The sequence below is a fragment of the Poecilia mexicana genome, unplaced genomic scaffold, assembly GCF_051168715.1.
Source record: "Poecilia mexicana isolate PSO_F unplaced genomic scaffold, ASM5116871v1 scaffold_12, whole genome shotgun sequence".
In the NCBI taxonomy this organism is placed as follows: domain Eukaryota; kingdom Metazoa; phylum Chordata; class Actinopteri; order Cyprinodontiformes; family Poeciliidae; genus Poecilia; species Poecilia mexicana.
The window spans coordinates 21,296,710-21,319,343 of NW_028263381.1; the positions used below are offsets into that span (position 1 = coordinate 21,296,710).

General features: G+C 37.2%; 2 protein-coding genes across 2 annotated transcripts; both read left to right on the top strand.

Moving 5' to 3' along the window:
• Positions 1-315: 315 nt before the first annotated feature.
• phpt1 (phosphohistidine phosphatase 1) lies at positions 316-2,540 on the top strand. Its single transcript, XM_014970964.2, has 3 exons — positions 316-691; positions 1,779-1,906; positions 1,995-2,540. Exons 1-3 carry the CDS (start codon positions 526-528, stop codon positions 2,085-2,087), a joined length of 387 nt encoding a protein of 128 aa, XP_014826450.2. The 5' UTR covers positions 316-525; the 3' UTR covers positions 2,088-2,540.
• A 1,438-nt stretch (positions 2,541-3,978) lies between these two features.
• mamdc4 (MAM domain containing 4) lies at positions 3,979-21,156 on the top strand. Its single transcript, XM_088011358.1, has 29 exons — positions 3,979-3,982; positions 5,673-5,765; positions 5,880-6,041; positions 6,869-6,994; positions 7,680-7,913; positions 7,991-8,116; positions 8,197-8,352; positions 8,509-8,612; positions 8,773-8,928; positions 9,312-9,402; positions 10,023-10,139; positions 10,560-10,652; positions 10,746-10,880; positions 10,954-11,099; positions 11,858-11,966; positions 12,039-12,143; positions 13,066-13,200; positions 13,295-13,422; positions 14,300-14,516; positions 14,590-14,727; positions 15,388-15,515; positions 15,585-15,675; positions 16,080-16,229; positions 16,896-17,021; positions 17,093-17,217; positions 17,937-18,036; positions 18,804-18,964; positions 19,061-19,126; positions 20,327-21,156. Exons 1-29 carry the CDS (start codon positions 3,979-3,981, stop codon positions 20,363-20,365), a joined length of 3,561 nt encoding a protein of 1,186 aa, XP_087867484.1. The 3' UTR covers positions 20,366-21,156.
• Positions 21,157-22,634: the final 1,478 nt, after the last annotated feature.

The window sequence follows — 22,634 nt, forward strand, 5'->3', positions numbered from 1 at the left end:
ACACTCTCGTGGCACTATTTTTTAGAAACCCCTGCTTCTAAAACACATTTTCTGGCATTTTGTTAGCTAAATATGACCCTCACAATATGGCAGGCTGCTTGACGCATAATTGGTAGAGGACAGCGAACAGCAGCTTCCTGTTAGCCTTCAGAATAAAAGCTAAGTGAGAAAGATGAACGCTTTTTGTCTTAACGTTTAATAAAATAATGGAAACAATTCGTGATTTAGCTATGTAGTAAACATTCTTGCACTGTTAATGTGTCGCTTAAATGACTCAGTTAACATTTAAAGTTTTTAACATTGTTTCCACAAACCGGAAGTGACGGTGTTTTTGTTAGCAGCATCATGGCGGCGCAGGTTTGAGAGCGCTTTCCTTTAAGTTTTTCTTGTAACGTCCAACTACAATCACAACAGTCCGCCGGGTTTTTCCTCGCACAGTAGCAGGGGCTGGAGTTTGATGAGAAAGTCCGAGCTTTCGGACTGCTGTTGCTTGCTTTGGTGCTCGGTTTGCTAAAGAGTTGGGAGATGTGCTCCCAGACCAAAGCAGCGGCTGTCATGGCTAACATACCGCGGGTTGACATCGACTCCTCTGGGGTTTTTAAATACATCTTGATCCGGGTTTACAGCCGAGAGGAGGGAGACGATTCGGAGATAGATATAGTCCGAGGATACGGCTGGGCTGAGTACCACGGTGAGTACTGAGGCTGCCCTAAAACACTCCGTATGGAGCTAAATTGGGACCATAAAGTTTGCTAAAAAATGAATTTCAAAGCAAATAAATACAAATTTGAAACCGAAAAATAATTTTGAAACAGCTATGGTTCTTTCTGGGATTCTATAAATGCTCTAACACATCTTGCCATCAGGATGGCAACCAAGTATTCATACTAAATAGGCTATTTACAGATGTTTTTTTTTTATTCTGGAAATGCCAATTTTATCAAATGTTATCTAGATATTTTTTATTATATTAAAAAAAAGATTTTAGTGGGGTATGGGTTATTTTTCAGAAGTTGCATTGATTTTTTTCATACAAAGCATTATTTGTATGAAAAAAAACTGAATTTAAGAACAAAATTTAGATACCATAAAAATATTATCAACATATTTTTTCATAATTGTATAGTATTAAATTTCTAAGCAATCATAAAAAATTCAAGAATTTTCTTAGCCACTGATTACTAATTTGTTTTCTTTTAAACATGTATGGATCACCTTTTGTCTCAAAATAAAGACTTATTTATTTTTAATTCCTTAATTACCATTTTTAGCAATTGCTGTCTTATTGACAGCAATCATACTAATGTAAATAATAACATAAATTTAAGATTATAAGATATATTCTGGAATGTTCTTAATTAACTCCTTAAATTACATTTAAGATTTCTTCTTGTGCTTTTTCCCCTTCCAGATAATTTTATATTTTGTTTGTTTCGGTTTCTTTTTTAAGGGTTTGGTATTATCAAAGCCTGAAAATTTAAAAAGTTGACCTCAATATTGACTCTGATTTTAGTTTTTTGTCCACAGTATCAAAAAGAAATTATATTTTTATTTCCTACATGACAATTTAAAGATTTACTAATTGACAAAATATCTGCACATGGTATAAAACATCAAATCATGAAATTTCCTAGGAAATTTAAACAAAATGGAATACAAAATGGCTTTTTTTGTGTGTTCATCCATAACAAAATCTAAACCTGTAAAAGTGATAATTGCTTTTTTTTATTTCAGTTTGCGCATAATATTTGATAAAATACTCTATTTGCTATTTGCAGCTGATATCTACGATAGGGTTTCTGCAGAGCTGGAGGACGGAGGCCTGCTGGACTGCGAGTGCATCGGAGGAGGCAGGATAAAACATAATCCAGACGCCAAGAAGATCCATGTGTACGGATACTCCTTGGTACGGAGAAACAATGTGGCTTGAATTAATGCTTTATTTTAAATTACTTTTACTGTGACTGGAGTTAATGTTTGGCTTGTTGTTTCAGGGCTATGGAAGAGCAAACCATGCAGAGACCACAGAGAAACTGAAGGAGAAGTACCCAGACTACGAGGTGACCTGGGATAACGAAGGCTACTGAAATAAATAACATTGAATATTCTGGACTTTCATTCAGTTTCAACCTGTTGAAACTCTGATAGACCAACAATTCATCCACTATTCACTGCATCAAGATCGGACAACTAATGCATGATTGTCATTGTTGACTTGATACGTCAGTGTTAAATCTCATTTACTGTTTTTACAACCTCCTTCAGTTGTGCTAATATTCAAAATACGAGCTAAATATTAGCATAACCGGGTTTTAAGTCCAGATTATGAGGGGGGGAAATGGTTTTACAGGGTGAACATTATGTTACCTTGTGTTACTGAAAAAGAGTTTAACTTCTGTGGTAAAGGTAATAAATAATTAACAAAATAGTTTTTTTTTTGTTTAAATTTGATGTAATTGTTCTCTGATTCATTTTGTTTCATGCATTATTTCATATTTCTGAATATAAAAAAACTTCAATTAAATTTACTTTGGATTTTGGTTCTTTTAATGTGAAAATTATTGGAAAAATCACGACATATTTCTGTACTTTCTATGCATTTAAATAAAATGACCAATAATAACGATGCACAACAGCAAGTATACTGAATATGAGATTTCCAACTTTTCCAGTAAGAATCTCAAATTCAAGGCAGTTTTTCCTGTATTTCAAATTGGGAAATCAGAACAAACAACTTTGAAATACAGCAATAAAAGTTTCTGAGGTTCTGAAAAGGTTTTAAATCCACTTCATGAACAACTGCTTTTTGTTTTCAAATAAAGTCAAAACACTTAGTGGTTGACCAAATATTCATATTTTCACATGTTTATGCAACAAAAAATGTGGTTTAGTGTAGAAAATCTGTTCTGTTCTTTAACATCTCTTCTCTACAGAAGCCCATTTCTATCAAGAAACAAAAAATAAAAGTCCAACAAGAAGTCTTAATTCCGTTTTCAAAAGAAATAATTTCAACTTTCATAGTCATTGTTATGAGATTGCCAAGAGAGAAGGGATAAGCCAAATAAAGATGGCTGTTAATATTTGGAACCGTGGCCAACACGGACTGAATGGTTTCGTTTACTTCCTCTGCTGCCATTGCTAAAAGTACAGTCAGACTACAACTCTAAAACATCACAGAAAATCAACATTATCGTTGACAATGTCTCCTTCTGTTTCCTGATTGGCCCGGTTTAAATTCTACCGGAGAAATCCAAGTCAATGAGAGAAAATCCAGCCAGAACACTAAAGGGAGATGAGAACTGAACTGATTTGCACAGGAATGCAAAATGTGAAAATTGACTTCAGAGCTGAAATCAAAGATCTTGTGAAGATACTGCTGAATCAGAGAAGATATTGTTATTTACAGTGTCTTGTACATGTGCTGAATCGCCACACAGGTAGGAGGAAGTCATTAAAGAAACATAAAAAAAGCAATTTCCTTTATGATATATTAAACTTAGTATTTATTACATTCACTTTCAGCACGTACATGTGCATCTCTTGAGCAATATACGGATGTTCACTGTTCTTTGGGGGGTGTTTTATGGTTGTCACTTGCATGCTGGGTAATTTTAAAGTCCGCCTCTTATCTCTGAGAAATAAAGGTCGGGATCGGCTGGCGAAATTTCCACAAACAGTTTTCAGACTGAGATGTGAAGGAAGAGAAAATATGCTGCGTTTTTGGCGCCTGACCGTCCTGTTGCTGTTATGTTTTCAGCGTGGTAAGAGCAAATTCAAAATTACTTTTTTAATAAAGGTGGTTGAAAATTGTTTAACTTTTATTAAAATGAAAAAATTAACACTCAGAGTTGATATTAGCTTCAAATAATCAAAATTAAAGAGAGTCAGACTCTTAGAGGTTGGTTACATTGTTGCAGTCAAAGATTTATGGGTTTATTGAGATGTCAAAACTTTATTGCACCATTTATATCATAAATTATGGGTGACCTATTTGCTGAATATGTCACTGCAAAAGCACAACATCTTTCCAAGTATTTTTTGTCTTGTCCAAATATATTATTGCACTCAAAATAAGACAAACACTACTTAGAAGTAACTTTTCAGAAAGATTTAAGTTTGTTTAAAGTCAACAATTCATTAATATGAACAATTATTTTGCTTAAAACATTGGAAAAAAGTCAAATAAATGGAATATACTGGTTTGCAAAGAGTATCTACAGTCATATTTAATAGATTAGGATGTTACTACAAAAATATTTCAAGAATATAGATCAAATACACACAGACTGATGTTTGAAATGCCTTGCTGCTGAAATGTGCTATACAAATAAGACCTTTATTTCTGCTAAATATGATGATTTTCCACTTACAGTAAATGAAAACATGACATGTCATATTAGAAGCATCAGATCAATTAGACACTTTAATGTAGAAATGTGAAAAGTATGTTTAATACTCTGGCCTTTGAGCCTGCAGCATTCTGCGTCATAAATATTTGGAAATATCTTGATAAAGAGTTTGGGAGAGCTTCATGTAAGATATTTAGGGCAAGTGTCAAAAGTACAAAATACTTCTTTGAATGTATTTGTTCTTTAAGTAGATTTGATTCACATAGGATGTTAAACCAAACAGTGCAGCATTTAGATACATATTAGTTTGGAGAATCATAAGGAAATGAAGGAATTAGGCTAACAGCTTTCCTGTGTTAAGCTAACAGCTGCTTGTAGCTGCTGCTAAGCTAGCTAGTAAAAAAGCATCTTATTTTGTAACTAATTTAATCAGAATTGTTTAGCCAAGAGCATGCTAGGCCATACATCTGTAAACAAAACTGTCCTGATAAAGGAATTTTTTTTTATTTTGATTAAATTTAATTCAAATATGGAGGCTAATCCTAGAACTAAATATAAGCAAGTCAGAATGATGCCAGCTTAATTATGAGTATTTCCCCTGTAAAATTTAGTTGCAGTTCATAGAAAAATTATATTATATTTTATTTAAAAAGAGACAACTATTACTTTTGGTATATTTATGACAATTAATTTTAGGTGCTATTATTTTTGCTAATCAAATTATGTGTGAATGCTCATATAGCTTAATTAGCAAACTAACAAAGTTACAAACAAATATTATGTTTGATTTTATAATTTGATTCATATGTGGTTTTCTAAGGAGGGGAAAAATTATTGCCTGGGATAGAAAATTTTAGCATCTGTTTATGAAGTTATAATAGCAAATCAAAATACCAGAAAACAATTCAAAAGTTTCTAATACTGTGCTTTCTGAATTGCCAGTCTACTCATATGTCAAATCTACAAAGTAAAATGAATAAATTATACATACTACAAGTTAAAAGTAAGTTTGACCCATTATAATGGGAGATAACTCTTGAAACCACTGCTTAAATTAGCTAAACAGAATGTAGGTTAGCATCATTAGCTTAGCTTGCCTCAAGGTGGGAACTTCCACCTAATTTTTTTTGTTTGTAATAATACCCTTAAAATCCGTTTAAGAATAAAAACATAGATGTTTTAAATTGTTTATAGTTAACAAAATGTCTACCTTCATAGCGTTAGCAAAAATAAACTCTTGTAAAGTGAATATGTTGACACTTGTTGATAATATCTATCCAGCTACTGATTAAATTTCTCTGGATATTTTATCTTTTCGCGCAGTTTTTGCTTCGGGGTCTTCACGGTGTGAGACTCCTGAAGGGGAATGTGACTTTGTATGTGATTGTTCCGACTGTGGCGACGAGCAAAACTGTGGTAAGTTTAAGCTACTAGCCGTTAGCCTACTTACTACCGGCTGCTACAGTCTAGCCATTAGCAGTCTGATTAAATGTGGATTGATGACGTTTTTTTGAAAACTAAACTCTCAAGGCTACTCTGGGAAATCGTTTGAGTGTGACTTTGAGGACGAGGGAGTTTGTGGATGGAATATTGAATCTATTGGTGAGGAATACAAATGGCAGCGGGTTCAGAGCGGAGACGAGCTGCCGGACAGCGGGCCGACTTCGGACTACACCACCGGCACAGCCACAGGTGCAAAGTTACATTTTCTAAAATTTTACATAACACAGAAACAATAGGCTTGCTGAATACGTTTGGACAATTTTTGCCAAGAAACTGAAAATACTCTATTTTATCTTTAAATTTGTCTCAAAATATTCATTATGTTACATTATGTTAGTTGTCTAAAGATCTTAAAACAATATTTTCTCAATATGTTTATCCCTGATTATTTGTTACTGATGTACTTTTGTTTGCAGTGCCTTACAAAAGTATGGACACCCCATAAACCTTTCTTACATTACCATTAAAAATGTGTATGTATTTTTACCATTCTATGTGTCGGGCAAATGCATCATTATGAAGTAAGGTGAAAATTATGCATGGTTTGCAAAATAATTTTATTTTAAAAAATTAAGTCATTTAAATTTTTTCATACACACGAAGTTAAAAAAACATATACTAATATGGAAATGGATAATAAACAATATTTAAATTCCTCTAACTCATCGATAAATATTTTAAACATTTGTCTTCACCTTAATTTTTAATTCATAAAAATCTGAATGGTGTGGCATGTACTTTGTACGGAGCGTCCTTCTATTCAAAACTTGACATGTCTGCATTTCAAAACATGATGAAAAATACAATAAAGTTTCTGGTTGTGACATGACAAAATGTTCAAACGGTACAATACATTTGAAAGGCACTATAAATAAAATATGTTGATATTAACATATCAGGTGATAATAAAGCCATAAATGTTAGCTGGTAACATGAAGCATCATTAGAACAGATCCTGCTGTAAACTTCAATCTTCATATCTTAAATGAAAACATTTATTGTCTCCTGCCCTCCAGGCTGGTTCATGTCAGTGAGTGCAGTGAGGGCAGAGTCTCTTCAGAGTTCAGTGTTAATCTCTCCGAAGATAAAGGGCTCTTCGCCAACGTGCCGCCTGCGACTCAGATACTTCCTGTGGGACTCAGGTAACCGCCGACTGGTAAAAAAACGACTGAAACACCCTAAACATTCACTGGTAGAGATGAAACAACATGTGAAAACCTTGAAAATCTTTTATCTTATAAACTGCAGGAACATTTAGTTACAATGAAGGATTTGGAGAAATGTGAGCTTTAAACAGAGAGACTGAAAGAGGAGAACTATAAATGTTTCTATAGACTGGAGCCACAGTTCAGAGAAACTAAGTCATCCATCCATCCATCCATCCATCCATCCATCCATTAGTTCACTCATCCATCCATCCATTAGTTCATCCATCCATCCATCCATCCATCCATTAGTTCACTCATCCATCCATCCATCCATCCATCCATTGAGTTTTTGAGTTCTGATCTTGTAGATCTATAGTAGTGGATGTTGTAATTCTTCATATTTAACTTTGGTGTAGAGCTGCAGATGTTATCTTTGGTCTGAATAAAACTGAGCTTAATGGAAAAAGTTCTGACATCAGAAAAGCATCTAATGTCCACTACAAAGCATGGTGGAGACATGTGATGCTGTGGGCTTGTTTCTCTTCTAAATTAAAGACTAGCTCTCTGAGAGGGACGATGGTTCATGTCTTTACCAGGACTGGTGTTAAGTGTGGACTTACCAGATTCATCTTTTTGTCATCGTTGACATTCGTTGTGTTGACGTATATTTTAACCACAGGACACACGGGTTTAGGTCCAACTCCCCTGTGGGCTTCGATCCTCCACGAGGACTCTCAGGGGGCCGTTGTGTGGCGCCCAGAGGCCTCCAGCACCCGCAGCTGGAGGGAAGCCACTGTCTTCCTGGGCCGCATTTCCTCCCCTTTCCGGATCTATCTCCACTCGGCGCGCTCAGCGGGACAAAAAGGAGACATCGCTATAGACCAGCTGGAGTTCCTGGACTGCGCTCTGCCCTGTGAGTTTGACTAATCAGAACAGAAAACCATGATATAAACAGTTCACTGATTTGTTTCTATCTGTTTCACCCGACAGCGCCCCCTGCTGGGACCAACTGCTCAGCAGGGATGGTGGCGTGTGGTGGTGGAGGCTGCGTGGAGCAGCGGCAGCTCTGTGACGGTACGGACGACTGCGGCGATGGCAGCGATGAGGCGCCCTGCGGTACGAAATGACAACATGTCATCAGAAAACTGCAGAGCAGCCGAAACACTGACTGGGATTTGTTTTGATTTATCCTCCAGATGGTTACTACCGCTGTGACTTTGAGGAGGATCTGTGTGACTGGGACCTGAGATCGTTTTCCAAACTCAAATGGATCAGAACAAATCAGGAGAACATCTCCAGAACCGATCCTTCGAAAGGTCCAGGCAGAGATCACTCCAACAATACAGCATCAGGTGATTCATTTTATTATTATTGAGTTTCACTGTCAACCTGGTCAGATTCCCCCGAAGTTTAAATCTTTAACCAGTTCTGAACTGGTCCAGAATAATTACAGCCTACAGAACCTTTTGGTGCCGTTCTAAAACCTTTGATTGCTGTTTTTACGGCAGGGTACTTCCTGTACGTCACCGTGCCTGACAGCGGTCTCACCATGGACTGGGCGGCTTTTCAGAGCCCAAGACTTCAACCAACTAACAGCTCGCATCCATGTAAGGTGAGTTTGAAACGCTGCAGACAGGCTGGATTACAGCGTTAGAAATTATTTACGTTTATTTCAATTAACATTTAATGACAAAATACAAATGAGACGGATGGACGGACGGTCGGTCTTTCTGGGTTCAGTTTATTTATATGTTTTTGTTGGTTTTCCGTAGATGGTCATGTACACTCACCAGTTCGGGCCGCGGTCCGGCGGGCTGACGGTGCTGGTGGCGGACCAGCTCATCTACCCGGTCTGGAAAAGGGGCGGAGCTTTAGGAGACCTGTGGGTGAAGGCGGAGGTGGAGATTGTGTCCAACTACACCTTCCAGGTAAGACATGAAGCTACCATAAATAATGGTACAGAAGATAATACCATTAGTTTAGTCAGAAATAATGTTCCATAACAATGAAAGACATGCAGATGATACAAAATGGCCGCCGCTGACTTTCACCATCAGTGTAAGGACTGATGGTGAAAAATGGCCGTCTGGGCCAACCCTGCCACCACAGCACACTCAATGCATCACTTTTTAATGTTATTTTTATTTAAATGTCGTCTTTGTGTAAAAAACATTTTCAGTTTGACATTAAAGGTATTGTTTTCTTTAAAAAATGTTTAACATATTCTGTAAAAGCCAAAAAAGGGGTGAAAACGTTTGATTATATGTTGAAAATATAAGTTGTTATCTTTTATTCTGTTAAACCTCTACAGATTCTCATCATGGCGGCCATCAGAGACTTTGACTATGGAGGAATCGCAGTCGACAGCATCGTGTTGTCCCCTGAATGCCGCAATGCATCTGGTGAGATTATCTCTAAGATGAGACAAAATGTAAGCAATGTAAATAAATTCAACAAAGAAATCAGTAAAAATATCCTTAAATTTTCTATTATGTGTTTTTAGCATTAGCTTTTGATCATTTTTGGGGTGGTTTATTGTTAGCTTTTACTAATTTGCTTCCTGCTACAACCATTAGCATTAGCGTAGTTAAGGTTTTTATTTAGCGAATTAGTGATTTGTGAGCCTAACTTTTTGGGTAGCTGTGCCCATAACTGGCAATATACTTTGTATTACAGCCATTTTAAAAAATGTCCGCCGAAAAAGACGACAAGATCAATAAAATATATATGATGATTTATATGGCTTTGATTGCAAACACTAATCATGTTGGCCATTTTGAAAAATCAAAAAATGATCAGAAAATAGGATTTTTATGCAATCAGTTATGAATGATTTGAGAGAAGACGTGTTCATCTGTGATAAATATTGGAAAATTTTCCTTGAAGACCATGGCGGCCATCTTGAATTTCTCACTGGCTAATGTTTTTTTGTGAAGAAGCAAATCCTTAGACACATCTGTGCCGAGTTAGGTTTTTGTGAAAATCTTTTCTAAAATGTTTCATTATCTGCTGCACTAAATAGATAACACCACCCTGGAAGATTTCCCCGACCCTCCAAAGCATCCTTGCATTGATGACCCAGACAAGATGTGTGATTTTCAGGCTGACTGCGATGCTGCAGAGGACGAAGCCAAATGCGGTGAGTTTGTTTATTTTAAACTGAAGGATCTGTACAATGATGTATTAAGGCCATTATGCTGTAAATGGAAAATAAAAGGAGTAAATTTACACAAAACAATTCAGAAATGTTGAGATAGATTTGAGAAATTTTCTAGAATTTTTTTTTAATTTTAGAGTTTGAAAAGTCAAAAATTTGCAAGAAAATAATCAGAAATTTTGACATTAATCTTAGAAATTTTCTAGAAAAATGTGGAAATTTCAAAAGTCAAAAACTTTGCCTATTGAAACTCAGAAATGTCCAAGTTTTTCCTAGAAGATTTCTTTGGCTGAAATTTCCTCCCTTTCTCCACCTATAATGGTGCCGTGGTAGATCTGATAAAAGAAGTCTTTGTTTAGCCATGCAGACAAAGTTTCACCTCTTCTTGGATCGTTGCTGCAGGGGATTTCTCCTATCCTGACGGCAGTTTAGGCTGGACTGACTCCAGTATTGGGAGTCAAGGTTGGCTACTGGATAAAAGTTCAACAACTGGAGGTACAAACTGTGGCATCTCAGTTAACTGATGGATTCTGTGTCTCCAGTAATGTGTGGTATTAATGTATAATTTATCTTCTTGATTCAAAGCAGAGTTCCTGTATGTAGCTGAGGCTGCAGGTCAGCAGCTAACTGAGGCCCAGACTCGGACTCCCCTCCTGGGCCCCACCGGTCCGGCTTGTAGCCTGAGCTTTGACTTTGCGCTCACTGGGAGTTCGGATCATATCGGTAATTTCCCATCCCACGTGTGAAATTTGCAGCGTTTTCTCTTCCCAGCAGTGAAAGTCTGTCTGTGGTACAGGTGAGCTTTCTGTCAGAGTGGTCGACAGCTTGCTGGGAGTGAGGCCTAAGCTGTGGGAGTTCAGTGGGAAAACAGGAGAAGGAGACGAGGAGGAGACCTGGCAACACGCCGACGTTCCTATAGGAGTCAGGAAACATCGCTTCCAGGTCAGGCTTCAGACCTACTGTACATAATTCACATTTTTCATATTTTTATTCTTCCATTTGGGTTTCAGCTGCTTCTAAAAAAAAACCCTCAAGTGCTTAAAAAAACATTTGTTTTTTCTTTTCTCAATTATTTAGTGTTTTTTGGTGTCTGGAAAAGGAGCTGTTTCAAAAACCTCCTGATAAGTCACATTGGACAGGAACTATGAGCTTACCTAGCAACCGCAGCCAAACCTATATCAAATTAAACTTTTAAAAACATTTTGGACAGAGCTAATTTTTTGTGTAACTCTTTAGCATTTTAGCTAAGTCAGTTTTTCCAGATAAACTTTAAAGCTCTAATTAATTTGGCTGTTTTGTAAAGCTTCATTTTAATAATATTCAACATATGGGTTGAAGTTTTTGCTATTGACTTTTAAGAATTCTTAGCTGTTTATAGTCATGCTCTTATTCTGAAGGACGTGAAGATGGCAGTTTCGTTTCCTCTGATCATGATCAGATTTTACAAAGTATCTTTATTGCTGTGTAAATGGCAAACATATCAATAACAAACAAAGAATACTCCACTTACATGAATGTACTGTGTTGTAACTCCTGTTGTTGAGACAATTTAGCTCTTTCGCTTATAGCGCCTTATGCTAGTAGAACTAACGTCAACAAAAACCTAGCATTTTGGCAGGGGTCTGTAATAAATATACTGTAGATGTATCGTAACTCCCTGTCTGTCAGTATCAAAACAGCTAATCCTCTTTTTTAACCAGCTGGCATTTGAAGCTCGCGCTGTGGAAGTTCAGCCTTTTGCTTGGATCAAAGTGAGGAACGTTCGCTTCATCAGCTGCCACGCCGACTACACTCCATCTCTACCGACAGGTAACACTCAGAATGATTTCTAAATTTAAAAATAACGAATGTTTGAAGTAAATGAACTCCTCTGGATGACAGGGCCGTCGTGTAACTTCGAGGACGGACTCTGCGCTTGGTATCAGGACAACAGTGACAACTTTGACTGGTCTGTGGTCACTGGGATGGATCACAGCATCGGAGTCGGTGAGGTCATAGATTATAAAGGAACAAATACTTTTTTACCAGACTTCATTTTTACTTTTATTATCACCTGTAGAAAAACCTCAACATGTGAAGGAATTGAATAGTTTTGTACAAAAATATTTGTTCAGGTTATAAAATGTTTCACCACTTCTATTGATTCTAAAACCTTTATCTATAGTGAACGAATCTTTCATTGGAGGATGAATAAAACAGAAGTAAAATAAGAAAATAAAGTTAAATAAAGTGTTTCTAAGGTGTTTAAACCCTTAAAAACTAAATATTAAATGCTGAATTTAATTTATTGCTTACAGTGGAGGATTAGAGCCATATTAAGAAAAAATAAAACTGTGAGAATAAAATAATAAATTTACAAGAATAAAGTCACAATATTACAATAATAAAGAATAAAATCATATAAAAACAAAGCCATAATATTTCAAAAATAAATTCATAATATTTGTAATACAATGTCTTATTCCCATATTATTTTGACTTCATTTATTCTTATATTTCTATTTATTTGTTATTTTCTTACCGTGGCTCTAATGCCGCATCATAATTTGGGAACAGCTAGAAAACATTTATTTTTATATCTTTGATTGGGGAAAAAAATCATTTGTGGCCCATGAGTAATATCAACTTAAAAATTAAAAATATACCTTTTTATTTTTAAATAAAAAAATATTATTTTTATTTTTATAAAAAAATGATATATAAAAAATAAAAGCTGTAAAAATAAAAATGTTGTATTAAAATTATATATTTTTATTGGACAATATAAATGTATCACTCTGTGCTTAATAAATAACGTACGAGTTTCACTTTCTGATTGAGTTATTATAATAAATCAATAATCTTTCACCGATATTGTAATTTAGTGAGTGAGCTCTGAGCTCCTGTGTGTAATCCTGATGCTGCTCAGGCTCCAGCCTGGTGGTGGACATGTGGAGTCCTTCGCTGCGTGGAGCGTTTGGACGCCTGCTGTCGTTCCCACAGCAGCCCACTCCCACAGAGAGCTGCCTGACCTTCTACTACAAACTCTACGGGCCGAACGCAGGTGAGCTGACCCAGAGCTAACTGAGGTTCTGATCTCCTGACATGCACGTCACCTCAGGGATAAATGATGACTCTAACTTCCTGTTCCCATCCAGGTGCTCTGAACGTGAAGCTGACCGATGGGCTCGGATACGAGGTCTTACTGTGGACCCGCAGCGGCGCTCACGGCAACGATTGGCACGAAGCGCACTGCCCAGTACCGCAGCAAAACACCAACTTTCAGGTGTCAAACCATTCAGTCAAATCCAAGCAAGCTTTTCTTTTCTGCTGGAAAGTCTAAGATGATCAGATGTAACCTGAGAAATTACAGAAAGCAGTTTTCAGATTTTAGTTGTTGATCGAAAAATATTATTATGCAAAATTCAAATTTTGTACATTTTTGGACTTTCATTTGAGTCTCTACTGCGTCTAAAAACGGCACAGAAACTTTAAAAAAGAACAAAAAGAAAACACCAATGCATGTTTTGGGAATAAAACTTTTTTTTGGAATATGAAACCTCCAGAATGTCACAAACCAGCAGGCACTGTCCCGTTACCTAGCAACGCCAGAGAAGCTCAACACGTCACCTAGCAACCCCAGCCCGTCACCTAGCAACCAAAGCTGAGTTCCAGCAAAATGTTTTGTATCACATGCAGACAGGAAACAATAAATAACTTTTAGATGAAAACTAAATGTGTTGGCACAGTTACCTTTAAAAAGTAACCTGACTACTGATTAGGGTTGGGCAATATGGACTGAGAAGTTTATCTCAATATTTATTTATCACTAATTTTTTAGTTAACTGTAGCACACAGATATTGTTCTTGAAAAACATTCTCATTTGAAACTGGCTTCTTCAAAACGTCACTAACCTGCACACAGTAACTGCATTTAATCATATTTTCACATTATTGATATGGATTGATGCTCTCGGTTAACAGTGATAAACTAATATTTCCAATTATACTGTAAATTTTTTATTTTTCTTCAATAAGTTAAATTTATCATAACGATAAATCAAAATTCTTATGAGAAATGTCGTCTTATAAGTGAAATAATCTGCTCCATCTGTATAGATACAACAGATTAAACCTTTAAAATCTTTGTCGTCCCCCAACAGTTGATGTTCGAAGCAGTTCGTTCCGGTTTCGACGGCCAGGTTGCCATCGACGACGTGGCGTTTGTGGACGGCCCGTGTGCCATACCCAGAAAATGCTCCTTTGAAGGCCAGAAGTGTGGCTACAGCAGTTACGGCGCCATAGACTGGCTCCACAGGAACGGACAGACCACTACGACGAACGGACCCAAAACAGACCACACTCTGGGGACCGAGCTAGGTCAGCAGAACCCCATCAGAGAACAGAAAACAGGGAAACAGGAGATTTATCCCGTCCTGCTGTCTGTGTCCAGGTTACTACATGATGGTCAACACAGACGCTGACATTCTGCCACCCAGCAGCGCCGCTGTGCTCATCTCCCCCGTCCGACAAGGAACCACCAAACCCGAATGTGTCAGCTTCTGGTATCACATGACAGGAGGGAACCCAGGTGAGTGTTTTACCTGCAAGGCTGCGTTCACACAGCAGGTCATGTGATCCAGATCTGCTTTTAGTGGAACCACATCCCCACCACTCTGAGCTCTGACTCCACATCCAAACAGACGTTTTACTCAACGCTCCACAAAAATCTCTTCTTGTTAGCTGTGCTTTCTTTTCCTTAGCTCCCTTCGTCTTGTTATAATCTGTTATTTCTTAGACTTTTTGTGATGAATCTGTTGTAGTTTTCTGTATTTTATATCTTCTGTTTGTTTTAAGTCAAAACATGTTTAGTTAAGTCGTTTTTAGCCTTGTTTGTGTAACTTTTGTCTGTTTTTAGCTAGAAAAATCTCTCAGAAACAATGGCCATAAAAATAGGCTTTTTTGTAAATAGGCTCATTTACAAAAATGTTAAATTAATGTGTTTTTAATGAATTTTAAGTTTCAAAAATGTCACAGTTCTTCCTCTGGAGTCATAAAGAGTTCATACAGACGTCTCATTGGGGTTGCATTTAATATGCAAAGAAACATGCTTACTTATTGTGAACATAGCCTAAAAAGCTACTTTCTGTCAAATCACTTCACTATTTCTCTTTTTTCCTTTGCTTTATTTTATATTTGTACATAAATGTTTTTCTGCTTCTATAATCACTGGGGGGTGTTTAACTTCCAGCCTTCTTTACGGTCTACGTCAAACCCGAGAAGGGAGAGAGAGTCCCGATCTTCTCTGAGAACCTGAATGAGGGAGACGACTGGCGCCACGGCAACGGGAACATCTCCGTTGGCCTTGTGTCCTGGCAGGTACAGAGCGACTTCAGAGAGCATTTCTTCCCCAGTCGGGTTGGCGTCTCACTTGGTTTTGCTCCACAGTTGGAGTTTGAGGTCATCGGATCAGGAAGTCGAGGTTCCCACGTTGCTGTTGATGACATCACAGTCTCGGCTCATCCATGTGAAGACCAAGGTTTGTTTAGATCTGAGTCAGGAGCTGAGAGAGGACGACTCTGCTCACCTTCTTCACACCTAACAGCGTTGGTGTCGAACGTTTGTGCAGCAAAATTTTTAATTTGTGCCGCTATCATTTTAAAGATATTAATAAAGAAGTTATCATCAGAGGTCAACAGCGATAACTTGAAAGCAAAAGCAGCACAAACATTTTTTTGCTGCACAAATGTAGCTGAGCTGCTTAACACCAAATTTGTTTGACTTTATAAATGTGAACAGCACAAAAAAATAAATTTACTGCACAAACGCAGCACAAACATTTGACACATCTTATGTGACACATGGAACCACCAGTAATGTCAGATTTCCTCAGAGGAAAAGTTTGAACTTCATGCATATTGAGGTTCTGATTTTCTGCCTCAGGGTCCAAGTGCAGTCTGGAGAACGGGATGTGCAGCTGGATCAACATCCAGGACAGAGAACGGGAGAAGCTGGACTGGGAGCTGACCAGTCCGGAGAAGGAAAAGCATTATCCCGTCCCGCCTGAAGACCACACTCTGGGAACAGAGAAAGGTCAGAGAGGAAGACACTGGAGCTGCTTTGATCGGTTTTTAAAGAGGTTCTGTTCTGGTTCTGATCCAAAATCAGGGTTGGAACTGAAATGCTTGGATTTTATTTAGGAGTTTTTCAAGGTTCAAAATTGCCTGACTTCTTTCCAAAGTCCTTGAAAAGTGTTTGATATTCAAACTGTTTTATTATAATGTTGGTTAAAAGTCTAAATTAGTGAAGTGTTATCTACAGATATTCATGCACACAGAATAAAAAGACACATTTTCTCTCTCTCTGAAGCCAAATCAAACTAAATATTTCTTATTTTAGGCAATTAGAAATACCAAAAATATTTATATTTGCTGGATGACATAAAACTTAGTGAGAACATTTTTAGAGATTTTTTTTAACTTTCTCAGACCAGTCAGGTGTGAAGGTTGTTTGAGAGAGACATCTCAAAGCATAAAACTTAGTTATATTTTAGTTTACTAGAATACTATCAGAAAATATTATTAATAAAAGTAACAAATGGTCATATAATAGTGAATTGAAAATGGAGATACAAACAAAACCAATTAACTAAAATATGGCTCAATGTTGTGCTGGAATACCTGGAAAATTCTAGAAAAGTGTTTGAATTTTACTGTTGAAAAAGTGGATAAACTCTAACGCGTCTAACTTTGCCTCCAGGTCACTTCCTGTTCTTCCCAAGCAGCAACCGGACAGCAGCCAATCAAAACGCCTGGCTGGTGAGCCCTCAGCTGCCACCGGTTCAGCCCACCTGTCTGAGGTTCTGGGCCTACAAGCCCCAGTCATGTAAGAGCTGCTGTTTATTAACCGTTAGCGTCTGATGGTCGGATGCGTCATGTTTGGCTAAATGTTCCCAGCGGACGGCCAGCTGAGGGTGTGGAGCCTGTCTGGAGGTCTCATCACCCAGCAGCTGATCGTGAACGAGCTCAGCGGACACTGGAGACATTTTGAACTGAACATCACGTCTCGTGAGGGATACCAGGTCAGACTTTCCAGAAAACTCCTAACTTGGAATGTGACGTCACACGGCTGACGATGACGACGACTGCTGAAGATTAACGGTTTAGTTGTCGCACTAAATCTTAAATGTACACCTGATATATAAAAGTGAAAAGGACGCAGTGCTTTGCTACTAATTATCAACACTATAACAACTAGATAACAATGTCAGTGGAAAGTTTTAATAAAAAAGCAAATGAGAAAGAAGTTAACTATGCTAGCATCACTAGCATAGCTTGACAACTTTAGCCTGTAAATGTGCTGCTGAAATTGGTGTTTCAGTTCAGAATTTGAGTTTTTTTTCTTTGTGCTGTTTACAGTTTCCCTAATATGCCGTTGTAGTTCTTTGGTGTTGAATACTGATACATTAGCAGAGCTGGTGTCAGCCAGTTGCTATGGCAACAGGTTTGTGTGTAGTATGGCTGATACACAGTGATTAAAAAAAGAATATGAGTGGTTTTGAGTTATTTTTAAACAGTTTTATGCCTTATTTAATGTCCACTAGATTAATAAAAGCTAGATCTCTAGGTTTCATTTATTAATAGAGTTGTTCTGCTGCGGCAGCGCGGTGATTAATGGCAAGTAAAAAAATGTTTTTGCCCTCCTGTGTTGGATGTAAGTAATAACATGCAACATGTCTGTAAGTCATTAAGGAATGTCAAAGCTGACATCTCTGCTGCATTTTGTTCTTCTTTTTAACAGATTGTGTTTGAAGGCGTCAAAGGGACATCAGGCTTTGTAGCTCTGGATGACATCGAGTACACCGTCGGGTTCGACTGCGCCACCAGAGTCACTAAACCAAGTAAGACTGGAAATCAGGAAATTTATCGTATCGTTTATCATTTAATTTTGATTTATCGTTGCCATGATCATTTACAATTAATGCTTAAAAAACTTTATGTTTTAATATTTTCTCTTCTGTTTAAATGAGAGTGATATGTTCTTAGTTTTATCACAATATTTTGTGGTACTTTCTTGATGATGACAAAAAAAAACACCCATCTGGGTTTTTTTGGCAATAAGTTTATGGTTTTTGGTGTCTGAAAAATGAGCCATTTCAAAAACTTCCTGATTAGTCCACGTTTGACAGGCACTGCGCCGTTATCTAGCAACCATGCAGAACTCCAGTATGTTTGGTCAGCTGGTTTTACCGCTGTACAACGGCTGCTGGGAAAGATAAGTGCTTTGTTGTTGACTTAGCATCCAGAAACCACTTCCTGCATTCTCGTTGGTTGTGCAGGAGGCGCTACTTCTGCTTTTCAAAGATGTATGGTTCTAATATTGCAGATCTGTTTATATCCATTTTTAGGTGTAAGAGTCGGAGGTGGGAGAGCGTGGCCAGCAGCAGCTTATTTGGATTTAAAGTGACAAGACGCTTTAAAACAGTTAGAATAGGAAGAAGTGATCAGATCGAAATCTCATCATCTAAAAATGATTTTGTGCAAAAATTGTAATAAACAGGTTTTGTATAGCCCACAGACATATCCTAGCCTGTTTAAGAGATACCAACATGTTTGTTGTAGTTTTTAGCAGCTTTTCTAGGAGTAAATGATCTCGTCTCTCTTTCAGCCTCGAAGCCGGACAACGCCGGAGGAATCGCTGCCTCTGTGATCGTAGTCGTGCTGCTGATCGGCACCCTGGTCGCTCTGCTCGTCTTCTACCTGCGAACCAAACCAGACGCCAAGGCTCCATCGCTCTCTGTGGGCATTAGTAACGAAGGATATGTTCCAGTGAGTTAAAACATCCCAATAAATCCAATCATTTGATCTTTTCTCACCTTTTTTCTCTCCTGAAACCTGTTTGATTTTTGTTAAATTGCCTCTCAGGAGGATCCTGTGGACGTTCCTCCAAGACAAAACCATCCAATGGCTGCAGGATTCAACAACATCTCTGTGAGTTTTATTCAACTCAGTTTATACTGTTGAAAACAAATTCACCACTAGGGGGCAGCAACTATTAATTTAGGTATCAGGCTTGTCCACAGGTGTTTGCAACAGATGGAAACATTTTATTAATCAGTCCAAAATTATTGCAAACAAATTGAAATCTTTTTTTGATAGAAAATGTTTGGTGCAATAGAAATATTTGTCTTTAATAACCACATTTTCAGCATTCTATATAATTTGATAGTAAATAGGAGCTTTTTACTCAATAGCAAACTTTGGTGTACCCAAAACTGCTTTTAATTAATTTATTAAATGTACTAAATGCACCAATTATGATCCAAAAAGTTTCTCTTCTGGTAATTTAGGGTTTATTCTTTTCCCCTCCTCCAAATAAGCTCCCAAAGTACTTTTAATAAGACAAACATGCAAGATCTTTTTTTATTTTTAGGTGTACGATTCAAACCCCATTGTTACAGAAAGTCAACAATGGGGTTTGTTGACTTTAATGAAGCAAATTATTGCTTCATTAAATTATTAATGAAGCAATAATTTAATTGCTTCATTAAATTATTGTAAATTTAGTTTATTGGTTGTAATGTAATTTCTTTATGATTTTAAATTGTTTTAGAAATTAAAGATGGTCTAATAATCTAAGGCAGGAATTGTTTCATCGTCTACAGAAATTTCTGCACAGACTATAGAAATTTCCAATATTTTTCTAGAAACTTTCTGAGATTAATATCACAATTTCTGATTTTTTTTTCTCACAAATGTTTGGCTTTTCAAGCTCAGAAATTTCCAGTTTTTTCCCCATAAGATTTCTGAGATTAATCTCAAAATTTCTGAATTTTGTGTGAGAATTTAACTCTTCATTTTTTGTTTTCTATGTTTTAAGGAATGGTTGTACATTCCTTAAAGCATCTACATTAGTTTAAAATATCAGATATGATTTTCTAGATGTGAAAGTAAGAAGTTCAGATCCACTCTTCATCAGCAGGAGAATATATTTGGTGTTTGAACTTTTAAAATCAGCAGTTCAAAGCAGATATTAGCTGTTTGTGGTTGGTTCTGGTCCCTAGCTACTACAATCTACTGTATTTGAACCGTTAGGCGTGTGTAAAATTGCTGATTCATGAAAAGAATATCAAGAATAAGTGATGATTTTTTAAAATTACTTCAGCTTAACTGATTATCTTTGCCCTGCAGATCTCTGCCGAGGTCAGAGAGAGGGAGGAGGAGGAGTGACACGGGGAGCTTTGCTGCCACCTAACGGTGGTTTTGGGAAATGCAGGTGATATCACAGCAGGAGAACTGCTTGTGTCACCCTAAATGATCACACCTACATGTAAACAAACACACATTTACACAGAAAACAGGAGGCCAGAGCGCTGATTGATGCAGATCTGAGGGGATCGGACCTTCAGCACGGGGCCGTCGGAGCGACATCGCAGCTCTCGGTACCGCTGAGCTGCATGAAACGGGCCTGAATAATAAATCACTGCTGCGTTAGCAGGCGCTGAAGTGGAAACCAGGCAGTTATGAGCAGATTTGGAGTTTTAGATTAGATTTTGATCCTTTATTTTCCTAGCTTTTTCTATTTCTGTGCCAAATGCTGACTGGTTTTAGTTTGTTGGTCTCGTTTTCTTCACCTTCCTTCTGATAAATGACCACAGCTCTGCAAAAACTCTAAATCTCTAAATTTCTAGTACAAATATCAGTATACTTAAAATAAGATAAAATTAACTTACAAATAACTTTGGGAGCTTGTTTCAGATAAGCTGTGTTTTCATCAGCCATTAAAACCATAAAAACAAAAATAATTAAATATTTTACTGAAGCTGGTAGAAAATAATCCAGATGTCAAAGAGCTGTTAAGAGATCATGTCACTTTTCAGGCAGTTTTTTAATTTCTAACCTGATTCTTCAGCTTTATTAATATTTGTGTTCAGATGAAAAATGGAGAAGAAATTAAAAACCTTGATGCTGATGTGGTCGACTCTTTCAAACTGATCATAAATAAAGCAGATTTTAAAGCACTTGTCTTTCATTTTGGTCTCCTTTCTTTTATTTCCTTTACATTTACACATTTAGTTTTTTTTTTATATTGAAACCAGGTCTCTCCACATGACTTATGACTGAATTATGTATTTTTGAAAAATCTGATGAGTGTAAACTCATTTGTTTCCCATATATTGTGGTGTTTCATATTTTTATCCCAGAGAAGTATAAAAACCAGATTTTATGCATCTAAAACTGTTTTCAGCTCAAAATTTGAAATGTCAAATGTCCAATTTGACATCAAATATCAACTTCAGCATCACTAGCTAGTTGTCATGTACAGATAAATATTCAAAAAGCAACAGACAACATTTTCAGTTTGCAACTGATAGGTTTCTCCTTCTAGTACTCATGCCGCCCCCTGACAAGGTGGCACCCTGGGCAAAGAGCCACACCAAACATAATAGAAATCACTTGCAATAGACAGCAAAAAATACTCTTCTGTGCAACATTAAAGGTTAAAAACAGCTTAATTTTAGTCAAAGTCCAGACTCAGATGGACTTTAGGATAAGTGTTAAAAATGATTTGTTTTGCAGGAGTTCAGCTGACGTCTCTCAAAAGGTTTGCAGCTGTTAGTGGATTATATTTTACAACAGAGAATTAGGGCTGCGTTAAGAAAACACAAAGTAAAATTAGGCAAATGAAGTCATAATACAAGAATAAAGTCATAATATTATTAAAAGAAACTCATAAGAAGATAAAAACACAATTTTAAGTTAATTATGAGGATGAATTCATAAGTTTTGTTTATTATATTATTTAGACTTTATTCTCATAATATGACTTTCTTGTCTCATTTTCTATATTTTCCTTAGTCTGTCCCTACTTTGTCATAATCTAGAGATGCTGAATAAAAATGTCACACTTGAGTTTTCACATTTATTTGTGAAATAAATTTAAAAACCAACACTTTTTGACTCTCTGTCCATAAAATCCCAGTAAAACCTTCTTCACATATTGAATAGCGAGTTTTAAATCCTCTTGCCTGTAAACCTGCTGTCAGGTTTTACTCTGCTGAACCTCGTGATGAAGTGATGACGACACGATGCCCTTAGCAACGGTCGCGTCTCTACGGCAACATCCTCCGGTGTCCCCTCTGAGCTGCTGCAGCTGCAGCGCGACCCCCATCTGCTGTTTCCGAGGGAGGCAGGAGGGAAAACCAGGGTAAAAAATAAGAAAAAACATGATAATCCTCCTTTAACAACAATCAGGGGAGGATTTCTGAACATGGCGCGTTGTCATGGGGAGAAACGTGCGAGCTGAGCGCCTGAAGTTGGAGCGCAAATCAAGGTAACTTCACCTCCTCCTCCTCTTCCTCTTCATCACCATCAGGCTCTGGTTCTGTTGACACCTGGTGGCTTTGCAGGAGGAGCGATAGCTCTGCTTGAATGGATCCCGCTGTGCTCATCTTCCTGCTGTACGTGATGATCGCGCACGACCTGGTGTGCGGCTTGA